General features: G+C 42.3%; 1 protein-coding gene across 1 annotated transcript in view; it reads right to left on the reverse strand.

Moving 5' to 3' along the window:
• Positions 1–21,367, reverse strand: part of LOC132575250 (kinesin-like protein KIF28) — a 78,904-nt gene extending 57,537 nt beyond the window's left edge. Inside the window, exons 1-3 of the mRNA XM_060243857.1 lie at positions 21,260–21,367; positions 5,574–5,641; positions 931–1,073 (exon numbers count right to left, since the gene is read on the reverse strand). Of these exons, the coding sequence (XP_060099840.1) occupies positions 931–1,073; positions 5,574–5,641; positions 21,260–21,262 (214 nt within the window). The 5' untranslated portion in view covers positions 21,263–21,367. The remainder of the gene's footprint in view (positions 1–930; positions 1,074–5,573; positions 5,642–21,259) is intronic.
• Between the last annotated feature and the right edge of the window lie 2,724 nt (positions 21,368–24,091).

Below are 24,091 nucleotides of genomic sequence, written 5' to 3' on the forward strand. Positions count from 1 at the left end.
CCAGATGTAAAACGCATTAGTTAGTGTAGTGTGAATGCACCCTCAGAGTGGCTCACAATCTCCTTTATTTTCCTCCCCCACAACAAGCAACCTATGAAGTAGGTGGGGCTGAGAGAGCTCTCACAGAAGCTGCTCTTTCAAGGAGAACTCCTGTGAAAGCTATGGTTGACCAGAGGCCATTCCAGCAGCTGCAAGTGGAAGAGTGGGGAATCAAACCCAGTTCTCCCAGATAAGAGTCTGCGCACTTAACCACTACACCAAACTGACTCTCTGATCCGCAGACTAAGAGCCACAGACCAAGAGCCCGTTGACTCTCATCCTTCAGCTCATGACAAATGCTTGTGCCTCTGCTTAGCAGGAGCCTTACAGTTCAGAGGCCCACAGCCCGCACCTCCCAGCAGCAACAGCAGAGAGTGGGGCCTGCAAACAGATCTTGCTCAATGAACTAGAGGCCAGACAAAAGAGCCAAACAGTCCCAGACAAAAACACCATTCTCCAGCAGCCTACAAGCACCCATTCACCCTCAAATTCTGTCCTCTCACAAAGCAACCTCAGTTAATGCTCCTCAGTAGTTTAGGAAAGGCAAAGCAAAAACAAACAAAAAACACTCACTAACCCCCCAGCTCTCTCCTGGGTTCTTTTTCCCATCCCAGCTGGCTCAGTTCATCATAAGTATAGTGTATTGAATTCTCCTGGGGAAATCACCTTGTTCTTTTATGTAAACAAACTTTTCCCACCCCAGGAAATTTAATGTGCCCATCTTATTATGTTCTTCTCTCTGTTCACTCTTTTTCCATTAATAAACCCTCTGATAATTCTTTAAAATACACTTTACATAATTTCCAGACAAGTGGAGAAAGCTACTGAATGGTAATGAGACCTTTTAATCCAGTACATATTTATTTTACAGTTTTCCTTTGTGATACGTACTTGTTTCATCTGCTGCTCTTTTACCAGAATTTCGAAGACTTGACAACCTGGAAAACAGGTTACAGTTTTCTGCCTTCAGTTCCTTTATCAGTTTCTCAGTTGGACTTGCATTTATCACTGCTTTGTTCTTTATCTTTTTTGTTCTTTCAAGATGAAAAGAGATAGGGAAAACACCACATTGTACATTTTTGCAGAAACAATGGGAAGAATTAAATGCAACAAGTCTTCACTGCAGAACTCAAGCTGGTTTACAGTATAATGATTACAACGCATATTAAAAGCAATATAAATAAACAATAATTGTAAAAATATTCTCTTTTTTTGCTGTTAAGTTATAGTCATCCTCTGGCTACTCTATAGTGTTTTCAAGGCAAGAGACTTCAAAGGTGGTTTACCATTGCCTGCCTTTGTGTAGAGACTCTGATATTCCTTGGTGGTCTCCCATCCAAATATTAGCCAGGGCTGACCCTGCTTAGTTTCCAAGATCAGGATAGCCTGGTTTATCCAGGTCAGGGCATAAAAATACATATAAGGTAACAATTTAGATTTTAAAATTTAAGTTAGGACTAACAATAAATAAAAACTAAATCAATTATATGCAGCCCTAAATAACTGCCCTAAATAAAATATCTTTAACTGCCTTCTGAAAATTTACAATGGGGGGCAGTAATCTCCCCAGGGAGGTTGTTCCAGAACTGTGGAGCTGCCACAAAAAAGGCCCTCTTTTGTGTGCCTGCCAGATGAACTTCTTTGACTGGTGGGACAGTCGGGAGCACCATCCCCCTGCAATCATAATCCACAGGCAGAAATGTATGGGGGAAAGTGATCCTTCAAATACCGTAATCCTAAACCATGCGGGGCTTTAAAGGACAAAACCCATACCTTGGGAGCAGATCAATAACCATTGCAATTGCTGTAATATTGGGATCACAGTATCCTTATATCTGGCTCTGACCAGCAGTCTAGCTGCAACATTCTGGACTAGCTGCAGCTTCCAAACTATCTTCAATGGTAGACCCAAGAAGAGTACATTGCAGTAGTCCAGTCTAGACATAACAAAGGTAGAAATAACTGTGGCTAGTTCAGATTGAACCAGGAACAAGCACAGCTGATGCACCAACCAAAGCTGAGCAAAAGCACTCCTAACTGGACTTTTAAGGTGACCACTGTGTTCAGCAGCATTCCCAAGTTGTGAATCTGGCTTCTCAGGGGGAATAGAAGCCCATCCAAGACAGGGGAGCTCTCAAGTCCCCAGTCTGCCTTTCTGCTGACTCAGAGCACCTCTGTCTTGTCAAAATTAAGTTGCAGCTTGTTCACCCTCATCTAATCCATTACTGACTTCAAGAACTGGTTTAGAACCACAACAGCTTCCTCAAAATGAAGCAACAAAGAAAAGTAGAGATGGGTATCATCTGCATATTGGTGACACTGCAGCCCAAACCTCCTGGTGCCCTCTCCCAGAGGCTTCATATAGATATTAAATAGCATGGACAATATGATTGAACTGTGTAGAACCCCACAGGCCAAAGGCCATTGGACACAGCAGGAATCTCCTAGTCCCACCTTCTGGGGCTGACCTAACAGATAGGACTTGAACCACTGTATCATGATTCCTCTTAGTCCTGGTGCCAAGAAGTGGCCCAACAGGATACCTTGGTTGATGGCATTGAAGGCCACTGAGTGAGCCAGGAAAACTAGCAGGGTCACACTGAACATGAACATATGAACATATGAAGCTGCCTTATACTGAATCAGACCCTCGGTCCACCAAAGTCAGTATTGTCTACTCAGACTGGCAGCGGCTCTCCAGGGTCTCAAGCTGAGGTTTTTCATACCTACTTGCTTGGACCCTTTTTAGTTGGAGATGCCAGGGATTGAACCTGGGACCTTCTGCTTCCCAAGCAGATGCTCTACCACTAAGCCATTGCCCCTGTCTAGCTCTCAATAAAAGTAATAAACCATGGTGACCAAGCAGTCTCTGTTCCAAATCACATCCTAAAGCCAGACTGAAATGGGTTCACAAAATCAGTCTCTTTCAAGAGCTCCTGAAGCTGAGAAGCAACAATTTGCTCTAGCACCTTTCCCAAGAATGGAAGACTGGAGACTGGCTGGAAGTTCTCCAACATGATCAGGTTTAGGGAGGGTGTTTTCAGAGCTGTTCTAATCACTGCCTCCTTGAGCATGAGCAGCATAACTTCCACTCCCAAGGAATCATTAACCATTCCCCTTATCCATTTGGTCAGCCTCCCCCACAAGCAGCTTTTATTAGCCAGGAAGGTCAAGGATCAAGGCACAGGTGGCACATGAAAGGTATCCATGGAAATCAGACAAGCATTTGACAAAGGTATGTTATCTGAATATATTGCTTTGTGCCCTGAGCCCTTGTTTACTCTGAAAGGATAATGAGCAGCACTCACTTAGCTTTTTGTAGCCTGTATAAAAAGAAAAGTCCCAGCCTCCCTAAAATGGTTTGTTCCCCCCAATGTTTCACTTTTCTTTAGAAGCAGGTAAAAAATTGTCAGGACACATCATACTGAACTCCCAAAAACAATGATCTACAGATTAGTATAATACAAGCAAACAGACTTCTTCCATATGAGGAAGATTCTCTGGTTGCTTTCATTGGTGATGCAAATGCAGAAGCATGCGTGCTAACAATGAAGCTTCCATGTGTGGGAGTTCTACTGCAAACTTCATCTGTCCTTCCCCTTCCACATATCTTCTGCAGCAACTCTGTACTAGTTCCTGAGGACATGAGTGTCAGGGTCACTGCCCTGCCCCCCAGCTTTAGATAGTAGCTGTGTTGGTCTACAGTAGAACAGCTAAATTCAAGTCCAGTGGCACTTTTTAGAGACCAGCAAGAGTCGAAGGCTATAAGCTTTTGAAAGTCAAAACTCCCTTATACCCCCAAAATTTTGTTGGTCTCTAAAGTGCTACTCGACTCTTCACACACATCCCCTTTTGGTGGGTTTCTTCCTACGTGTGCTATTATAACAGTTCTATTAAAATTTGAAAAAAGCTAAGTAGCAATTGATCACAATAGTGCTGGAGCATAATATTGACATGAAAATAGTAGCACACCAGCCATCATTCAGCTTTCCCTTCCCATTCCTTTTCTGACAATTGGAACAAAAATCATCCACAACTTTCCTCTGGTTTCACTGTAATGAAGTCATTTTCTAAAATGAAAACTGGAAACACAAGGAACTTAAATTTGAATTGGAAATAGACAAAGGGCAGTAGATAGTAAATGCTCTCCACCTTTGGATTAATTGTGTGATACCAGGATCTCCGTTAACCCCTATAAATATCATCTATTGTTATTCTTTATAACTTTAAATTAACTTGACTTGGAAAAAGGAATGATCTGATTTAATTAAAGACCTCATCATCATTAATACCAGAGTAAATCTAAATATTTTTAGGTAACCATCTATTTAGATAACCAAAGAAGAGCTGAAGAAGAGTTGGGTTTTTCATACCCCGTTTTCTTCTACCGTAAGGAGTCTCAGTGCAGCTTACAATCACATAAGAACATAAGAGAAGCCATATTGGATCAGGCCAATGGCCCATCCAGTCCAACACTCTGTGTTACACAGCGGCCCAAAAAAAAGGAGGTTCACATATATGAACATATGAAGCTGCCTTCTACTGAATCAAACCCTGGGTCCATCAAAGTCAGTATTGTCTACTCAGACTGGCAGCGGCTCTCCAGGGTCTCAAGCTGAGGTTTTTACACCTACTTGCCTGGACCCTTTTTAATTGGAGATGCTGAGGATTGGGTCTAGAAGCCCTTCCACTTTGCTGCCCCCCCCCCCAAGCACCAAGAATACAGAACATCACTGCCCCCGACAGTTCCAATAATATGCTGTGGCTAATAGCCACTGATGGACCTCTGCACCATAATTTTATTCAACCCCCCCTTGAAGCTGGCTATGCTTGTAGCTGCCACCATGTGCTGTGGCAGTGAATTTCACATGTTAATCACCCTTTGGGTGAAGAAGTACTTCCTTTTATCCATTCTAACCCTACTGCTCAGCAACTTAATTGAATGCCCACGAGTTCTTGTATTGTGAGAAAGGGAGAAAAGGACTTCTTTCTCTACTTTCTCCATCCCATGCATAATCTTGTAAACCTCTATCATGTCACCCCGCAGTCGATGTTTCTCCAAGCTAAAGAGCTCCAAGCGTTTTAAACTTTCTTCATAGGGAAAGTGTTCCAAACCTTTAATCATTCTAGTTGCTGTTTTCTACACTTTTTCCAATGCTATAATATCCTTTTTGAGGTGTGGTGACCAGAATTGTACACAGTATACCAAATGAGAACGCACCATCGATTTATACAGGGGCATTATGATACTAGCACCTTTCTTTCCTCTCCCCACAACAGGCACCTTGTAAGGTAGGTGGGGCTGAGAGAGTTCTAAGAGAACTGAGACTGGCCCAAGGTCACCTAGCAGGCTCTTTTTGAAAGAGTGGGGAATCAAACCCAGTTCTCCAGATTAGAGTCTGCTGTTTTTAACCACTATACCATGCTGACTTTCATGAGACAGTTTGTGTGAAAGTTACAATTCATCCTTATTTAGCACTCCATCTTGCACTCCATTTCAACTGCTTGTCTAACAAGATGCAAAAATATTATACCTCTCAGCATATCGCAAAGTTGATAATGTTTCCTCATAACAGATGTCCGCTGGACTAATAGCTGCAATCTGTAAATATATACAGTGAATTAGTGTAGGTGAGTCTGTATTCTAGCTAGTTATAGGCTTATTCATAGACTAAGGATATCAGTTAGGCCAGATGGCATCAAAGGGTACTGGACATTATTCAACACTTAAGAGCTTCTGTTCTCTAGTTGTTGAGAGATAGGTCAAAACGACCCTACAAACAAATTGTTTATACTTAGGGAGCCTTTGATTGTAACTGGTTCACACATTCTGATAGTATATAAGGACCAGATTTCATTTTATAATTTTTATTGGTTTAAACTACAAAAGAAAAAAGCAATTCAGAGAACACATAAAAAAGGGGGGGAAGGGGCATTGACAGAATGGGGAAAACAGAAACAGAAAGTAGTACAAATATATCAATTATAATTCTACCTCCCAATAAGATACTCAAGTCATTCTACCTGCAAGTATAAAAATCTCCCTATATTTTACCTTCCTTTCTTTCATTACCCAAAAAAATTAAATAAACTAATAGTAGGAATATGAATCTAAACAATTCTTCTTAAACACAAATAAGTATAGCAAGTTCTATCTCAACGCCAATTTTGTCTAATTTAACTTAACCCTATTATAGACACAAATTAGATTGTTGGTTTAACAAAATCCTTATTAAAACAAGCACATAAAAATCATATCTTTATCTTTAACAAATTACATAAGATACAACTTAATAGTTTGTCTATCTCAGTCTAAACAGTTTCTCCAAAAGAGCATGTTAGAAACAAATCTACCAAGTTACCAAATCTACCAAGTTACAGAACAATTATGCTATCTGCCTTTTCAACCATTAATCCAGCTCTTACATCAGTATGAGCGATTTCACTAAATAAGCATACTGTAGATACATCTACTATATATATATATAAATATGTTATCTGCACTCTTTAGCATAAATCCAAATTGACTATATATTTCATTACAATTTTACCAACTCTCTTATTTCTTCAAAATCTCCCTTATTCTTTTAAAATCGGATATCTGTTCATTATTAATAGTTACATGTTTGTTTACCCACAAAAAAAACTAACCAAAATTCAGGAATCCTTCTTCCCAAAGATTAAAAGCTTTTAAGTTCCTTTAATTTCTGCATCCATATTACATCAGAGACAGCCCATTTAATCACAGTTTGGCTTTTAAAATCGCGTACCACTTCTTAATCAGGGTTCCATATCCAACCATTCACAAAAATGAAAATTTTTTTCAAAATTCTTCTTCTGGAAAGCTTTCCACATCTTAATTTGTTGATTGGAGTGTACCTTTCCTCTTCTCAATCTGGCCTGCCCCTTCAACAGTGGGAGGAAGAATTCAACACCATTTTTCCCTCTCAGCATGACTTCACTAGATCTTAATTTCCGGTCTTGTTTTAATATTGCGACATAGGAGACCATTTTGATTTTCCTTTGTTTGTTTTGGAGCATATAACTTTCCCATTCGAATTTCACAGACATCAGCAGGCTCTCTTTAGCACTCAACTCCTGTAGATTTGCAATTTCGTTTGCTTTCAGCATAAAACAACTCATTTGGTCTTCAATAAGTTGCATAAGTGAGGCAAGATCCTGTTTCAGAGAAATGATATTTTAAAAGATTTCTTTTTTATAAGACATTTCGCTAGGTAGTGCCATTTTTCTGATAGCAAACTCAGTCTCTTACTTCAAATTGTAAAATAGCGTTGAGCTCCTGCTAATCCACATTCCACGACAGCTCCAGCTGAGATTTCAAATGCCATTCTTTCAAATACAGTCAGACGATAGAGACAGATCTCTCTAGAATATATCTCCTTTATGTTCAGATCACATTGCAACCTAATAATAATCTCTTTAGTATATGTCCAATTATAATCCGGGTCGATTTTAGTAGTTGTATTCAATCCAATTTAAATAGTTAAAGCTGTTTGTAACTATTCAAGGCATTTCTCTTCTTTTGAGCTAGTCTCTTGTTGTTATGTAAAGTGACCCATCAGGCATTGGAATTAGGAAAACACCTACTTGTCAAGTAGAATAATCACATTAGGAGTAGAAAGATGCTACATCAAAGGCATACTGGAGAAAATGAAAGCAAGAAAGTAGTTGGGTGTTCTTTTTTTTCTGCTGGTGCACCAGCTTTTCATGGCTGCAGAGCCTCAGGGCATACAGTGAGCACAGGGGCAGCTGCCACTGAACCCCTCTCTCCCCGTAAAAGTCCCATGCCAAAGAAAAAGCCTCTTCCAGGCTTTTCTAAGGGGGCATCACTTCTGTGACACCCCTCCAACAGCCAGACCCAGAGGTGCCGCAGGAGGACGATCTACTGACACCTCTGAAGCCAAGATGATGGAGCCCGGAAGATAAGGACCGGATTTCATGCCATTTGTCACTGCCACATCAGAAAACTGAATTGCTCTCTGGGGTGTTAGCCATTTCTATTTTAGAGATCTCATTTAGAAATCCTTTTTAGAGAACAAAAAATAGTAATCATAATAATTACTCGCTGGCTTTAACCTTGTTCTTAAAGCTGCCAATTTATCTATGTCTTATGAACCAGACTTTGGCCATTTCAAATAAGCAGAGCAGTTCTGAGTTAGTCTTGGCCACTTCACCTGACACTTATACACTAACTCTTTAATTGTTAAACCTTCTGGCAACTTCTCCTTACCTGATAAGGGATCATAAGCCTCTATCATAACCCCTAGAGCAGTGACCCCCAACCTTTTTGGCACCAGGGACCGGGTTTGTGGAAGACAATTTTTCCATGGACCAGTGGGGGTTCTGCTGCCCCAGGCTGCCCCCATGCTCACACCCTGTCCCTGCCCCCCATGGGGGTCTTTAAATGAGGGGTAGGCAAAGGTCACTGCCATGCTGCCCCTTCTGCCTGCCCAGGACCCGGGCAAATGAAAGAGGTCATGCTTCAGAGTGAGGCTGTGCTGCCTCTTTTGTCTTCTGGGACCTGGGCAGGTGAAAGGGATGCTGCAGTGCCTCTGCCTCTGCCTCTCCGCGGCCCGGTTGCTAACAGGCCACGAACTGGGACCGGTCCACGGACCGGGGGTTGGGGACCCCTGCCCTAGCGAAGAAGAAGCCTGAATTCTTCTAGAATGCTTCCCTCCCATCTAAACTAGTGAAAATCCCAAATGCGTAAAAAAAGGAAAAGAACAGAAGAGTGCTCAGTGAAACTATGACTCCATGTCTCTCTCAGGTCCCCGAGCTGGTCTTTTCACCCAAGTCTTTCCCCATTAGGAGAGAGCTAACAGTGCCCTTGTCCCTGGAGGAGGCAGGCCTTATGACTGAAGGGTGCCCCAATACCACAATTAAGACAGAGAACTGCAATCCTTACTGGTTTCTACACCAGCAAATTATCTTAGGGCAGGAACAGAAAAGAAAGGAAAAATGTATAAAACTACTTATCTCCTAAAATATGGGGAAAACCTTTAACTAGCCCTTTCCCAAGAGACTCTTCCACTCATTAACCATACAGTCCTATGGAATGGTGGGGCATTCTGTCACTTTTTAACTTAACATATATACATACACAAACCCCAAAAAACAATTCTCTTACCAATTCCAACACTGAGTAGCCAAATCCTAATTATTGGAAACTGCAAGGAGAACAGACACTAGCAGAAATCATTCCTGTACAGGTCACCAAGATTGTTGATTGTTTATTACCTTTAATTATAGACACTCCCCAACTCTAACCAATCAAGACTTACCAGTGCTTCATACAACAAATGCTCCCAGCAGCTAAATTCACAAGACTTGCAGTGCAATCCTGAAGGGGGGGGACGAAAGTGTTGTGGGAGTGAACTTACCACTATGATGACGCAAGTTGTATTTGCACCAATGGAAGTGCAGTTGTGCCACAGTGAAGGTGACTTACGTGGGTGCCGCTCCACTGAAGCACCGCCCCGCCCAAGAGCAGCAGTGCCTGAGGGCTGCACCTGAGCGGAGGCAGTAGTCTGGTGGAGCGTGTCATGCCAGCACAGGAGGTGATGGAGTTGGGGGCATGACCAGGTTTAGGCGGCTCTCTAAGAACTTTGGGCCATGACACGCCCCCCCCCCCCGAGAGGCCTAAAGTTACACCCAGGAAAATGGCAGCATATCCCATAGGCATTCATAGAGACTGGAAACAATTATTGTCCCCGTCGCTGCGGGAGCTTGCAAACCCCTTAGGGAGTCATGTAATTGCCTCACCAATCCTCTCGCACCCTGGGCTAGGCGAGCTCCTTCCCTAACACCCAATCGCTGCTCCCCACCTCCTAGAAATACTTCAGCTCTGGCCTCGTACTATTCATTTGGTAGGGAAGGCCGCACGGCGAGGGGCTCTGCCGGGGAGCTCCTTGCCATGCGGACTTAGAGCAAGGGACAGGCACTTTGGTGACAGGCACTACACAGTGAGGTTGCTTAGATAGTATCTTTAACTTGCGAGGAGGAGAGGGAGATCTCCCCCTGGAGCTAACTGCTCTTGTTTCCAGGTCTTAACAGGTACCCGTCCTCCAGAGGCTCAGCATATGAGGACGGTCGCCTATGGCTGGGTAAATGCAGCTGTGCACCCCCACTGTCCTCCTCCTCCCCTTGCTCAAGGCCGGGTGGTGTGCAAGTGTCTCTGGCACTTGAACCAGGCAGCAGGCTCAGGCAGGGGGCAGTTGCTGGGACCCCTCCCCCATGCTGCTGCCAGCCTCCTTCCCTTGGTCTGTCCTCTGCCGCATTCCCACCCCTAGCGGGGCAGGGGAGGGAACTGCCAGCTGATCTGATGCCTGTGGGGAGGTGGGTCAGAGACTGTCCCTTTAAGAGAGCCTCTGACTGAAACGTAGCCTCCTGCTCCAGCTGCCGCCCCTGCAGGTGCTCTTGAGCTCTGTCTCTGTTTTGCAGGTGGGAATCCAACACAGAGGCTTCCGTGTGTGGCACTCCAATCCTCCCCCTCTACTCGCTCATCTGCTCCAGCCTGCCGCTCCGAGTGGTGTCCCTCCCCCTGTGAGACTGACCAAGTCGCACCTGGGATACTGTTGCACTTGGTTCCAGCACAATAAAGTCTGAGCTGTGCCCTCCTTTATCTCTCCTGCTTGGCATCTGCTGCATGTTCCCTGTACCCCTCCCCTCTGGCCATTCTGTCAGTGAGCTCACCGACAGAATGCCTTGGAGGGCGGGTGTACTTGGTTCTTGGGGGTGGGGAGAGGGCTATAAGCCACCATGCTGCCCCCGCATGGCTAGACAGGGGAGGGAGGTGCCCTCAGCCTGGCTGGCTTGACAGCCTGCCCGACCCCACAGGGCTGTTGTGCTCATAGCACAACCGGGGGGCATAATGGAGTGAATGCATGCCTGGTGCCTCACACTCTGAGTTCTGCAGCCCCCAGGGGAGGAGTTCCGTGCACACAGTATGGGGCGTCAGGGCAGCATGGGGGTCTCTGAGTCCGTGTTGGAGGGTGGTTGCCTGTTGGACTTGGTGCCAGGCTGGGACTCTGTCTGCTCATTCCCATACACACATTCCAGCTGCTGTCTTTAGAAGCGGACTTTTCCACTTTGCACTTTCTGTTTGTGGCTAGCCAAGGGGCATATGCCTCTGCCTGTCTTCCTACCATTGGTAAGAGTCTGACAGTGGGAGGGTAAGGGGGGTTGGCAGCCTCTCAGGCACAGGCTGTCTGCCTCCTCTCCTGAAAACATGCAACGGACTGGCCAATCCTGTGGTCTTGCACTACCCCTTCCCTCCCCCCCACTTCGCCTTGGCAGCGAGCCAATAGCGTACGCATGGACGGGATCACCATGGCGATGGCTTGTCTCTCCTGCCCACTTATGCTCCATCCCCCTCCCTGCCTGGTGTAACGTCTCCTCTTTGGAAGTTGACTAGCACCGCCCAAATTAGTTCTACACTCGAGAGGTGCTACGCTGCGGTTCCCAGGATTGGGCTGCCCAACACAGCTCACAGTGTTCCTTAGACATATGATAGCTTTTATTTCTATATGTACCCAAATACAGTGGAGGAGAAAACAATTTCCAGTTCTCAAGTCATACTATAAACGATACCTGCTAAAATCTAAGTCCAAGATCTTCCCTTACAGAACCCATGCTGATTCTTCCTCAATAACTCGTGTTCATCAATGTGCCTACTCATTCTGTCCTTGATAATGGTTTCTACCAACTTTCCCGGTATTGAAGTTAGACTGAGTGGCCTGTAATTTCCCGGATCTCCTCTGGAACCCTTTTTAAAGATGGGGGAGACATTTGCTACCTTCCAGTCCTCAGGAACGGAGGCAGATATCAATTAAAGATTACAGATTTTTGTCAGAAGATCCACAAGTTCAACTTTGAGTTCTTTCAGAACTCTTGGATGTATGCCATCCGGACCTGGTGACTTATTAGTTTTTAATTTGTCTATCAGTTGTAGGACCTCCTCTCTTGTCACCTCAATCTGACTCAGGTCTTTCAACACCCCTTCCAAAATAAGTGGTTCTGGAGCAGGCAAACAATTCTCATCTTCCACAGTGAAGATGGAAACAAAAAATGCATTCAGCTTCTCAGCCATTTCCTTATCCTCCTTCAGTAATTCTTTTACCCCTTGGCCATCCAAGGGCCCCACTGCCTCCCTGGCTGGTTTCCAGCTTCTAATATACTTGAAGAAATTTTTATTGTTGGTCTTTATGTTTTTTTGCAATATGCTCCTCATAGTCTCTTTTTGCCTGCCTGATCACAGTCTTGCATTTGATTTGCCACAGCCTGTGTTCCCTTTTATTAATCTCACTTGGACTAGTTTTCCACCACTTAAAAGAGTCCTTCTTACCTTTTACAGCTTCCACTACTTTGTTTGTTAACCATGCAGGCCTTTTCTTATACCTGTTTGTGCATTTCCTAACTTGTGGTATATATTTTATCTGAGCTTCTAGGATTGTAGTTTTCAATAGCCTCCAAGCTTCCCCAAGGGTTTTGACTCTATTTACTTTTTCTTTCAGTTTCCTCTTCACATGCCTCCTCATCTCAAAGAATTTATCCCTTTTAAAGTTAAACATGGTTGTGCTGGTCTTTTGGGGCAACTCTCTATTTATACAAATGTTGATATCAAGTCTTGGGCATTACTTAGGACCAAATCCTGGATCACCCCACCCCTGATAGGTTCTGTTACCATCTGCTCCATAGCACAGTCATTGAGAGCATCTAGAAACTCTTTCTCTTGACCTGAACACATCAATCTGCGGGTAGTTAAAATCACTTATTATGACACAGTTTTTACGTTTAGCTGCTATCTTTAATCCTTCCATCATATTATAATTGTCCTCTATCTTTTGATTTGGTGGGCAATAACAAACTCCCATAGTTAAATATCCTTTTGGGCCCTCTATTTCAACCCAAAGCATTTCTAGAAGGAAATCTAATTCTTTGATTCAGTCTTATTGGACTGTATACCCTCTCTGACATACAGAGCCACCCCACCTCCAACCCTTCCCTCCCTATCCTTCCGATATAACTTATATCCAGGAATCACCATGTCCTACTGATTCTCCTCATTCCACCAAGTTTCTGAAATTCCCACAATGTCTATATTTTCTCCCAACACTAAACATTCCAGCTCACCAATTTTACTTTGAACACTTCTAGCATTTGTATACAAACATCTATAATTTCCCAGGCAAGTTAGGCCCTCAACCTTCCTTATGCCACCTCAAGACTTTGGTAGACACTCCATACTTTGTCACCATCTCAGTGGACAATTCTGATCCATTACCCGGTAGAAAAGTAACAGCTAACGCTTCATCTCTTTGAGATGAGTCCTCCCAAACCAGAGACATTTCATCTCCTGTGGGCTTTCCCCCAAGATTTAGTTAAAAACCCAGCTTAACTTGTGATTAAAAGTGATCCACAAGTATTTAAAATTTTTTGTTTGCTTTATTGTTGAGTTGCCAATAAACCATCTCTGTGGGCGCCAGCAATTTGAAAAGACAACTACTTTAGATTTGGCATAATTGATAGAGAGTGAATTACAATTACAGTAGTCGTAGATGGCATTCAAATACCTTTGCAGGCCCACACTTGTGCAAGAGAGGATGGTAGTATCATCGGCATAAAGTAATAAGGGGACCGCTCGGCCTGCTAGTTTAGGTGGATGACCATTAATAGGGTTCAAAAATTGTACCAGGTCAGTTAAAATAAATTAAAAAGATGCGGGGCCAGCATGCAACCTTGTTTAACCCCCTTTAACACTGGGATTTTGCTAGTCAAGTGACCACTAGAAGAAAATTTCACTTGGCAAAAAGTATTAGAATGAAGTTTCCTCAAGAGAAACAGCAGACGAGGGTCCATTCCCAGGTAACCTAGCTTAATCCATAGTTGGGCTCTATCTATTGAAGCAAATGCGCCCTTCAAGTCAATGAAGGCAGCATATAATTTTTTTGTCCCGGTATGCATATATTTTTCAACAAGGAAGGCCAGAGTGCAGCAATGGTCCATAGCAGATTTGCCTTTGGAGAAGCCAATTTGTTCAGGACCTATGATGTTGCCTAGGCGCATCCAGTCAGTTAATCGAAGTTTTAAATGTTAGGCATACAATTTGCCCACTATAGATAATAAACTAATGGGGTGGAAATATTCTGGTAACTCCAACCCCTCCTTTTTGTATATTGGGATAATTATAGAATCAAGCCAAGAGTCTGGGATGGAGCCATGCAGATCAATGAAAGAGAACAATTTTGCAAGGGGCAAGAGCCACCAATCGGCAAAATTTGAATACCTCAGTGGGAAGGCCATCAGGGCGTGGTGCTTTACCCGCTTTAAAATCCTTCAATAAATCACTGATTTCCTCTAGAGTTACTGGAGACCAGACCGGCATATCAGTAACTGTGGGGTTTGCTAAGATAGGAGGGGATACACATGGAACAGCAAAAATGTTAGAGAAGTAATCAACCCATGTTTGCGTAGAAATATTTGGGTCAGTAACAGAATTGTTTTTTAGATTACCTGAAATCATTCTCCAGAAAACCTTGTTATCATTAGATTTTATCGAGTGGTAAAGTTGGTCCCATTTATTCTGAAAGAAAACTTTCTTTTTGGATGTAATAAGCTCCAGGAAGACTGTCTTACAAGCAATATAGGCCTTAATTTTTGTTGGGTCTTTGGAGAGACAGGCCTCTTTAAATTGTGCTCTCAGTTCTTGTTTTCAAGCTAAACAATCTGTATCGAACCAGCTAGAGAAACTAGACTTAGACAAGATCACAGCTCTACAGTAATTAATTTATAATGAGAATCCTGAAAGGATTGTATCATCTGAATTGGAATTTATGAGTGAATCCCTTAATCTGCACAGTGCTTCAGAGCCAAAGAGGGAAGAAAACTCCCTTTCTAGGGCCAGGGACCACTTGATTTTTTTTTTAGAACATTCTCAGAGGCCTTCACAGTTTGGGAAGATGATACCATATTAACCTCCAGATCCAATCTTAAAGATAGAATTAGGGGCAAGTGGTAACTTTCCATGCGTGAATCAATGCAAAAGTTATTGATAGATGACAGAAGGTTGAGTGAACCCAAACAAAAATCTATCACACTGCAACCTCGTGTGGAAAAAAAAGTAAAATCAGTTGGGGCCGGAAATTTGGAGAGACCATTAAATAACTTTAATGGTTTAACTTTAAACGTTTAACTTTAAAAGGGGTAAATACACTGAGATGAGGAGGCATGTGAGGAGGAAACTGAAAGGAAAGGTACATACAGTCAAAACCCTTGGGGAAGCTTGGACGCTATTTAAAACTATAATCCTAGAAGCTCAGATAAAATACATACCACAAGTTAGGAAAGGCACAAACAGGCATAAGAAAAGGCCTGCGTGGTTAACAAACAAAGTAATGGAAGCTGTAAAAGGTAAGAAGGACTCCTTTAAGCGGTGGAAAACCACTCCAAGTGAGATTAGTAAAAGGGAACACAGGCTGTGGCAAATCAAATGCAAGACTGTGATCAGGCAGGCAAAAAAGGACTATGAGGAGCATATTGCAAAAAACATAAAGACCAACAGTAAAAATTTCTTCAAATATATTAGAAGTAGGAAACCAGCCAGGGAGGCAGTGGGGCCCTTGGATGACCATGGGGTAAAAGGATTACTGAAGGAGGATAGGGAAATGACTGGGACGCTAAATGAATTTTTTGCCTCCGTCTTCACTGTGGAAGACGAGAACTTTTTGCCCGCCCCAGAACCACTAATTTTGGAAGGGGTGTTGAAAGACCTGAGTCAGATTGAGGTGACAAAAGAGGAGGTCCTACAACTGATAGACAAATTAAAAACTAATAAGTCACCAGGTCCGGATGGCATACATCCGAGAGTTCTGAAAGAACTCAAAGTTGAACTTGTGGATCTTCTAACAAAAATCTGTAATCTTTCATTGAAATCTGCCTCCGTTCCTGAGGACTGGAAGGTAGCAAATGTCACCCCCATCTTTAAAAAGGGTTCCAGAGGAGATCCGGGAAATTACAGGCCAGTCAGTCTGACTTCAATACCGGGAAAGTTGGTAGAAACCATTATCAAGGACAGAATGAGTAGGCACATTGATGAACACGGGTTATTGAGGAAGACTCAGCATGGGTTCTGCAAGGGAAGATCTTGCCTCACTAACCTGTTACATTTCTTTGAGGGGGTGAACAAACATGTGGACAAAGGCGACCCGATAGATGTTGTTTACCTTGACTTCCAGAAAGCTTTTTATAAAGTTCCTCATCAAAGGCTCCTTAGAAAACTTGAGAGTCATGGAGTAAAAGGACAGGTCCTCTTGTGGATCAAAAACTGGCTTAGTAATAGGAAGCAGAGAGTCAGTATAAATGGGCAGTCTTCGCAGTGGAGGACGGTAAGCAGTGGGGTGCCGCAGGGCTCGGTACTGGGTCCCATGCTCTTTAACTTGTTCATAAATGATTTAGAGTTGGGAGTGAGCAGTGAAGTGGCCAAGTTTGCAGATGACACTAAATTGTTCAGGGTGGTGAGAACCAGAGAGGATTGTGAGGAATTCCAAAGGGATCTGTTGAGGCTGGGTGAGTGGGCGTCAACGTGGCAGATGAAGTTCAATGTGGCCAAGTGCAAAGTAATGCACATTGGGGCCAAGAATCCCAGCTACAAATACAAGTTGATGGGGTGTGAACTGGCAGAGACTGACCAAGAGAGAGATCTTGGGGTCGTGGTAGATAACTCACTGAAAATGTCAAGACAGTGTGCGTCTGCAATAAAAAAGGCCAACGCCATGCTGGGAATTATTAGGAAGGGAATTGAAAACAAATCAGCCAGTATCATAATGCCACTGTATAAATCGATGGTGCGGTCTCATTTGGAGTACTATGTGCAGTTCTGGTCGCCGCACCTCAAAAAGGATATTATAGCATTGGAGAAAGTCCAGAGAAGGGCAACTAGAATGATTAAAGGGCTGGAGCACTTTCCCTATGAAGAAAGGTTGAAACGCTTGGGACTCTTTAGCTTGGAGAAACGTCGACTGCGGGGTGACATGATAGAGGTTTACAAGATAATGCATGGGATGGAGAAAGTAGAGAAAGAAGTACTTTTCTCCCTTTCTCACAATACAAGAACTCGTGGGCATTTGATGAAATTGCTGAGCAGAAAGGTTAAAACGGATAAAAGGAAGTACTTCTTCACCCAAAGCGTGATTAACATGTGGAATTCACTGCCACAGGAGGTGGTGGCAGCCACAACTATAGCCACCTCCAAGAGGGGTTTAGATAAAAATATGGAGCACAGGTCCATCAGTGGCTATTAGCCACAGTGTATGTGTGTATATAAAATTTTTTGCCACTGTGTGACACAGAGTGTTGGACTTGATGGGCCGTTGGCCTGATCCAACATGGCTTCTCTTATGTTCTTATGTTCTTAATATTATAGCATTGTGTGCTATGCAGAATTCAATTAATCTAAGACCTGCCTTATTGGTTAAAGTATCTTTAGAACAACGGGGCAAACATAATTGTAGTGGAAGGGATTCAGCTGCTTCAAAGGCAAAATGAGAGATCCATTTCTGATTATTACTGCCTATCCGAGCATTAAAATCACCAAAAATTATGAGCTGAGTAATATGGAATTTCCTAGACAAAGACATCACATAATCAGAAAATTTATCCCAGACAGCATCAAACTCCAGCTCTCCATTAGAAGGAGCTAAATAAACATTAATCATTATTAGAGTCAGTGCTGGAGAGGACCACAATAAAGCCTGGGCAAATGGCAGGCAAGGATCCAAGAGGACTACCTTAAATGGTAAGTTGGATTTCACCAAAGCAGCCAGGCCCGCTTTACTGTGACCTTTAGAATGAGTTCTATAAGCAGGGAGATTAAAAACTTTAAATTCCATCAGTCTAAAACTGTCTTCCGCCCAAATTTCCTGAAGGAAGACACAATCAAAGGATTTCAAAAAGTCCAAAAAATCTGAGTCATTCACTTTACTCTTCCACCCAGCTATGTTCCAGGAGACAATGGGAATATTCCTTGTGGCTTCCCTAGCTGGTAGTCAATCGATAATGGATATCCTTTCTAGCACCCTGGCGTCATCAGTGAAAATACAGCCGTTATGTTGGGGTGCCCTTGAGCCAGTTAGAGAGGGTTCCATAGTCAAATCAATTAAGTCAGCCGATGAGGGACAAGGGGACAGGGGGTTGCCTGCAGGATTCAGGTTGATTGAAGGAACTGATTTTCCCGGCTCTAAAGACCTTTGCAGCTGCTGCTTAGTACATTCAAGTCTTACGAGGATCGCCTGTTGTTCTTTTGCTGGAAGGCTCCCAAATGACTGCAGAAGGTCATCTTCTTTTGAAACATTAAGGGGACTATGCATCACATCCATAGAGGGCTGCACTGATGACTCATTATCCAACTCGGGGTTTGATTGGGACTGACCAGATCTGGATAGTTTAAAACACATCGAAGCCTTATATTTTGCCGCTGAAGATGATGCCTTCTTCAAAAGATGAGAATTACTTCGCATACTGTCCCTTGTGGACAGGTTAGGCAGCAGAGTATTAGTTTGAGAAATTAATAAAGGATCGCACAGGGAAAACCCCCTTTGACCAAAAGTAATTATTTCGCCTCAAAATTAGTGAAGGTATGTTGGGGGATTGAAAGGTAAGCAGAATCCTCTGCATTTGAGACTGATCATTAAGAGATTCGATGGTAATCAAGTCAATTTTGTGATAGTTCAGATGAAGAAGTTCACAGAGATGAGATTTAACTAAAAGTTTACTTCTCCAGCATGGGGTCTTCCTGCCATAAGGACAAACTGGGATGCATAACTTATTGGGCTGTAGAACCAATTGCTGCATGTTCCTTTCATGGCCCACGCTGATCTTAGACTCCGTAAAGAAGCTCTGGGGATCCACATCCTGTGTTGCAGATGGACACCGCTTTAAAGGGGCTAAAGCTCCAATGGATGTATCATCCAGCTGGGCTAAGTAAACTTTATCCATTGACACTGATAGTCTCTTTATTTCCAAAGAAAAGTCAAGAATTTGATCTTCTAATCCCTTTAACTTTTTAAAGATACATTCCACTGTGCTTGCAATCAGGGTAATTGGGGCGAGATCGTCAGAAGACATGGATCTTTCTTCATTATCACAGCATATTTGTAACTCATACTGTCTCTGCTGCACCTTTAAAGCCCCCACCCCTGACTGGAATTGAGAGTCTACGACATCTTTGTGGTCAGACTCATTAGTCAGTTCATTAGTCAGTTCCTCCTTTTCTGCTGGCTCTAACTCATCTTCTAGAGGGGAGAAGCGATTTGATGTTTTAATAGCAAATGACGGCAGAGCAGATTTGGACTTGTTGTTTAAGGTAAAAAAGTCCTCTATCCTAACCTGTTTGCAAACTGGCAAAGAAGCAGATTCCTCCTCCACTTCTCTTGGCTGCTTGCCCAATGCTATTAAGAGGGTTCTGTTGGATGGCAATTGGCACTGTTCTGATAAAAAAATATAAATAAAACAAATACCAAACAACTAATGTCTTAAAACTTACAGATAAAAGCCACAACATCTGCTAAGAATATCATGAAATGTCTTTAAAAGCCAAATTTGCCAGAGCCAACGCTGTAGCCGACTGCACTCTGCCACGTTGCTTTGCAGAAGTTGACTTAATTTCAACCTTCAGTTAGATTCACAGTTCAAATTAAGACACTTTAAAAAAATCTGTCTTTGAGGGACAACATAAGACTTTGTAAAACTTTATGAAACATGAGCTGTAGTTCGTTAGCTGCAGCAGCTTCTGAGTCAGAAAGCGAAAGCAGAAGCTTATTAACTGATTAAACAGCCAGAGTTTGAGAAAGACAAAACAGCTGCACCAAAAATTAAAAGTGAGGTGATAAGATAAGACTATTTAAAAACAATTCCTTCTATCAAGGCAAGATAAAAGTTAGAAGATTGAAAACAACTTAGTGTTTTTAGGAACGAAGAAACAAGCATCTGCCTTCCTCTGAGTCTGCACCGTGATGATTTTATCACCCCAGAATACATTTTGCCGTATAAATGTCATTCTGCTGACCCAGCAGTTGTGTCTATTCTTGGATCCCCTTCACACTCCCACTTTCTGAAGCCCTGGCCATTTCTTCTTCAGCTTTGGCTGATTCCATGGACCTCTTCATAACAGAAGTTATTGTCCATCCCTACAACACTTTCCCCTTTCCTCCCTGGTTCTCCTAGCTAGCTCTTGTGTTTAATATGTTTTATCCTTGTTTTATTCTTTTATTCTTTTTGTTTCAATTAAAAACCCTTCCCATAAATAATAGCCTGGTTCTGAGGGTTCTGATAGGGACAAATCTTGGTATAGAGAGGTGGAGATCTCTGTTACCTGCCTCTCACTCCATCTCCAAGCTAATTTCCCCAAACTAAGTGGAGACTGCCGATTTTAGGTAACAACAACATGGTCAGGGTGGTGGGAGGGCAACAAGATGGAGAATAAGTGGGTGGGCCTCTACTCTGCCTCTCATGAAACAGCCCAGCTCTTTAGACTCCAAGAATAGCACAAAGCTCCATTTCTGATTTGCAAAAGAAGCTAATGGCAATGGTCTATCATGCCTGAAGAAGAAATGGACCCACATACTAGCTACAGAAAGCCCAGGTGCTTACCAATTCTACTGATCCTCCAATGGTGCAGCTACTATTGTCACATTGGGGAACCTTGCTTTAATTAGTCAGGTAGGTACAGCTCATCATCAAAGATTTTACAAGGACTGTCTATGCTGTTATTCTTCTAACACACCAAAATGAAGTAGATCGATGTACGCTATGCTAGTTATTATGGCTTCAGAAGCATATCTCTGTCACAAACAACTTTTTAGTGTAAAAGTTCAAAATGCTACAGGAGTCTTTCTGGATATCCTGCATTTTTATATTAATTCATTTCTCTCCCACTTGACCTCTAGGTTACTTTGGAATATTAAGAATACTCAATCACTGCAACCAAACCAATGGGAAAGCATAATTAATACAAGGTGCTGCCTTACAGGGTGCTTATACATGTATCTTAGGATTTATTTTTCTATTTACAGATTGATTGTAGGATTTATGCCATGGAGTTTTAACATATTTTAAGATGTTTTCCTCAGACAATAAATGCTATATTAAAAATAAATAGAATGTATTATTTCCTCACACCAGAAAAAAAAATGTTTGGCAATTTTACCATAATAGTTCTGCTGTTTCCTCCCAAAGCAGACTGCAAGAGTTTGGTAAGAACTGAATCTCTATACGGGACATGCAATACTTTCTTCCCCACAGCAGCCTCAGCCAGAGCACTAGAAGAGGGGACATGATGGGGAAAATAAGCTGAGTTTGACTTTGAATTCAATATGTCTCAAAATTACAATTCACTAAGATATATTTATTGGGTGTGTGACAGGTATTATTGCTATTGATTTGAGAAGCAGCCACTTGAAATAATTGGTGGGCAGAAGTGGGTTATTTGAGAAATCCTTTTAAAGTGGCAGCTCTTTAAAGAGTGAGAAAAAAATCACTAAATAGAAGCAGCAAATGCATCTGTCCTTTATGTACCCCAGTACTTTGGGATTTAGGATCCTCTTGCTTGAGTAGAGATGAAAGAGGGCTTCTTTAAGATCACATTTGAATGATATTTGACTCTTTGTGTGTTAACATATACCTTCAGGACCCACAGAGACACAGGTTGGAGATGCCAGTAGTCATGGGCAGATTTGTTCCACATTTAGGTGCAATGTTTTATAACTGACATTTTGACATGATACGAAACTTGAGAGTTGTTTGATATTATTTGAAAGCATTGTTTGAAAATGTAGATGTAGACATAATTTTCAATTTGTTAGCAGCATCCTGTTGGTATATTGCTGCCTTTAAAAATAATCTCCCATCTACTGCACTGGCTGAAAAAAATTTAGGTAACTGAATTATTTACTAGCCTGCTGCATTATAAAAAGCTGCAGGAATTGTACATATTTCAACAAGTTTATTGAAAGATGGCTGTTCTTTCATCATATATTGGGACAGTAAACATCAAGAAAGATTTCTACCTTTTGCACATTTTAAGCTTTTGTTGTTCTGTTCTTCTTTTCTTATATTTTTCTTATATATGAAGCTTGTAAATAAGGGGGAAAACCTTGCTTTCGATCTTTTTGTGAAAACATTTTCATGCTTTGCATCTCTAAGACTGAATATTTCACATATATCTATAAAGTGAGTTGGCATTTAATATAGTGATATATTGCTTTAGTTATTGTTAAGTATTTAGTATCTTAGTATTCAACTTCCTATATAAGTTTGAACGTACGATAGTGTACCTAAATAAATTAAGAAGGGGCACATTGTAACACCTTCTAGAATTAACACCAAAAAAAGATGTCCTCATCATCATAGGGGACTGGAATGCCAAAGTAGGAAGTCAAAAGGTAACCGGAACAACTGACAAGTTTGGCCTTGGAGAACAAAATGAAGCCGGGCAAAGCCTAATAGAGTTTTGTCAAGAGAACAAGCTGGACATAGCGAACACCCTCTTCCAACAACCTAAAAGGTGACTACACATGGACATCACCTGATGGGCAACACAGAAATGAGATTGGTTATATACTCTGCAGTCAAAGATGGAGAAGCTCCTTACAGTCAGCAAAAAGAAGACCTGGAGCTGACTGCGGCTCAGATCATGAACTACTCATTGCAAAATTCAGGCTTAAACTGAAGAAAACTGGGGAAGCCATTAGGCCATTCAGGTTTGACCTTGATCACATCCCTTATGAATATACAATGGAGGTGAAGAATAGATTGAAGGAACTAGAGTTGATAGACAGAGTGCCTGAAGAACTATGGACGGAGGTTCGTGACATTGTACAGAAGGCAGCAATCAGCACCATCCCAAAGAAAAAGAAAGCAAAGTGGCTGTCTGATGAGGCTTTACAAATAGCTGAGGAAAGAAGGAAAGCGAAAGGCAAAGGTGAAAAGGAAAGATTCACCCAACTGAATGCAGATTTCCAGAGAACAGCAAGGAGAGATATGGAAGCCTTCCTGAAGGAACAATGCAAAGCAATGAATAGAGGAAAATGATAGAATGGGAAGGACAAGAGATCTCTTCAAGAAAATTGGAAAAACCAAGGGAACGTTTCGTGCAAAGATGGCCATGATAAAGACCAAAACTGATAGGGACCTAACAGAAGCAGAAGAGATTAGGAAGAGGTGGCAAGAATACCTAGAATTATACAAGAAGGATCTCAATGTCCTTGACAACCATGACGGTGAAATCATTGACCTCAAGCCAGACATTCTGGAGTGTGAAGTCAAATGGGCCTTAGAAAGCATTACTAACAACAAAGCGAGTAGAGATGACGGTATCCCAATTGAGGTATTCAAAGTCCTAAAAGACGATGCTGTTAAAGTGATGCACACATTATGTCAACAAATTTGGAAAACACAACAGTGGCCACAGGATTGGAAACGGTCAGTTTATATTCCAGTCTCAAAAAAGGGTAGTGCCAAGGAATGTTCAAACTATTGCACCATTGCACTAATTTCACATGACAGCAAGGTCATGTTAAAGATCCTACAAGCTAGGCTTCAGCAGTATGCAGGTCGGAAACTACCAGAAGTTCAAGTTGTGTTTCAGAGAGGTAGAGGAACTAGAGATCAAATTGCCAACATTCTCTGGATTATGGAGAAAGCACAGGAGTACAAAAAAATGTCTATTTCTACTTCATTGACCACGCTAAAGCCTTTGATTGTGTGGATCACAACAAACTGTGGCAAGTCCTTAAAGAGATGAGAGTACCAGCCCACCTCACATGCCTCCTGAGAAACCTGTATAAGGGTCAAGAAGCAACTGTCAGAATGGGATATGGAACAACTGATTGGTTTAGAATAGGAAAAGGGGTTCGACAAGGATGTATATTGTCACCCTGCATATTTAATTTATATGCAGAGTACATCATGCAGAATGCTGGCCTGGATGAAGCAGAAGCTGGAATTAAGATTGCCGGGAAAAACATCAACAACCTCAGAT

This window comes from Heteronotia binoei, chromosome 1, assembly GCF_032191835.1.
Source record: "Heteronotia binoei isolate CCM8104 ecotype False Entrance Well chromosome 1, APGP_CSIRO_Hbin_v1, whole genome shotgun sequence".
In the NCBI taxonomy this organism is placed as follows: Eukaryota; Metazoa; Chordata; class Lepidosauria; order Squamata; family Gekkonidae; genus Heteronotia; species Heteronotia binoei.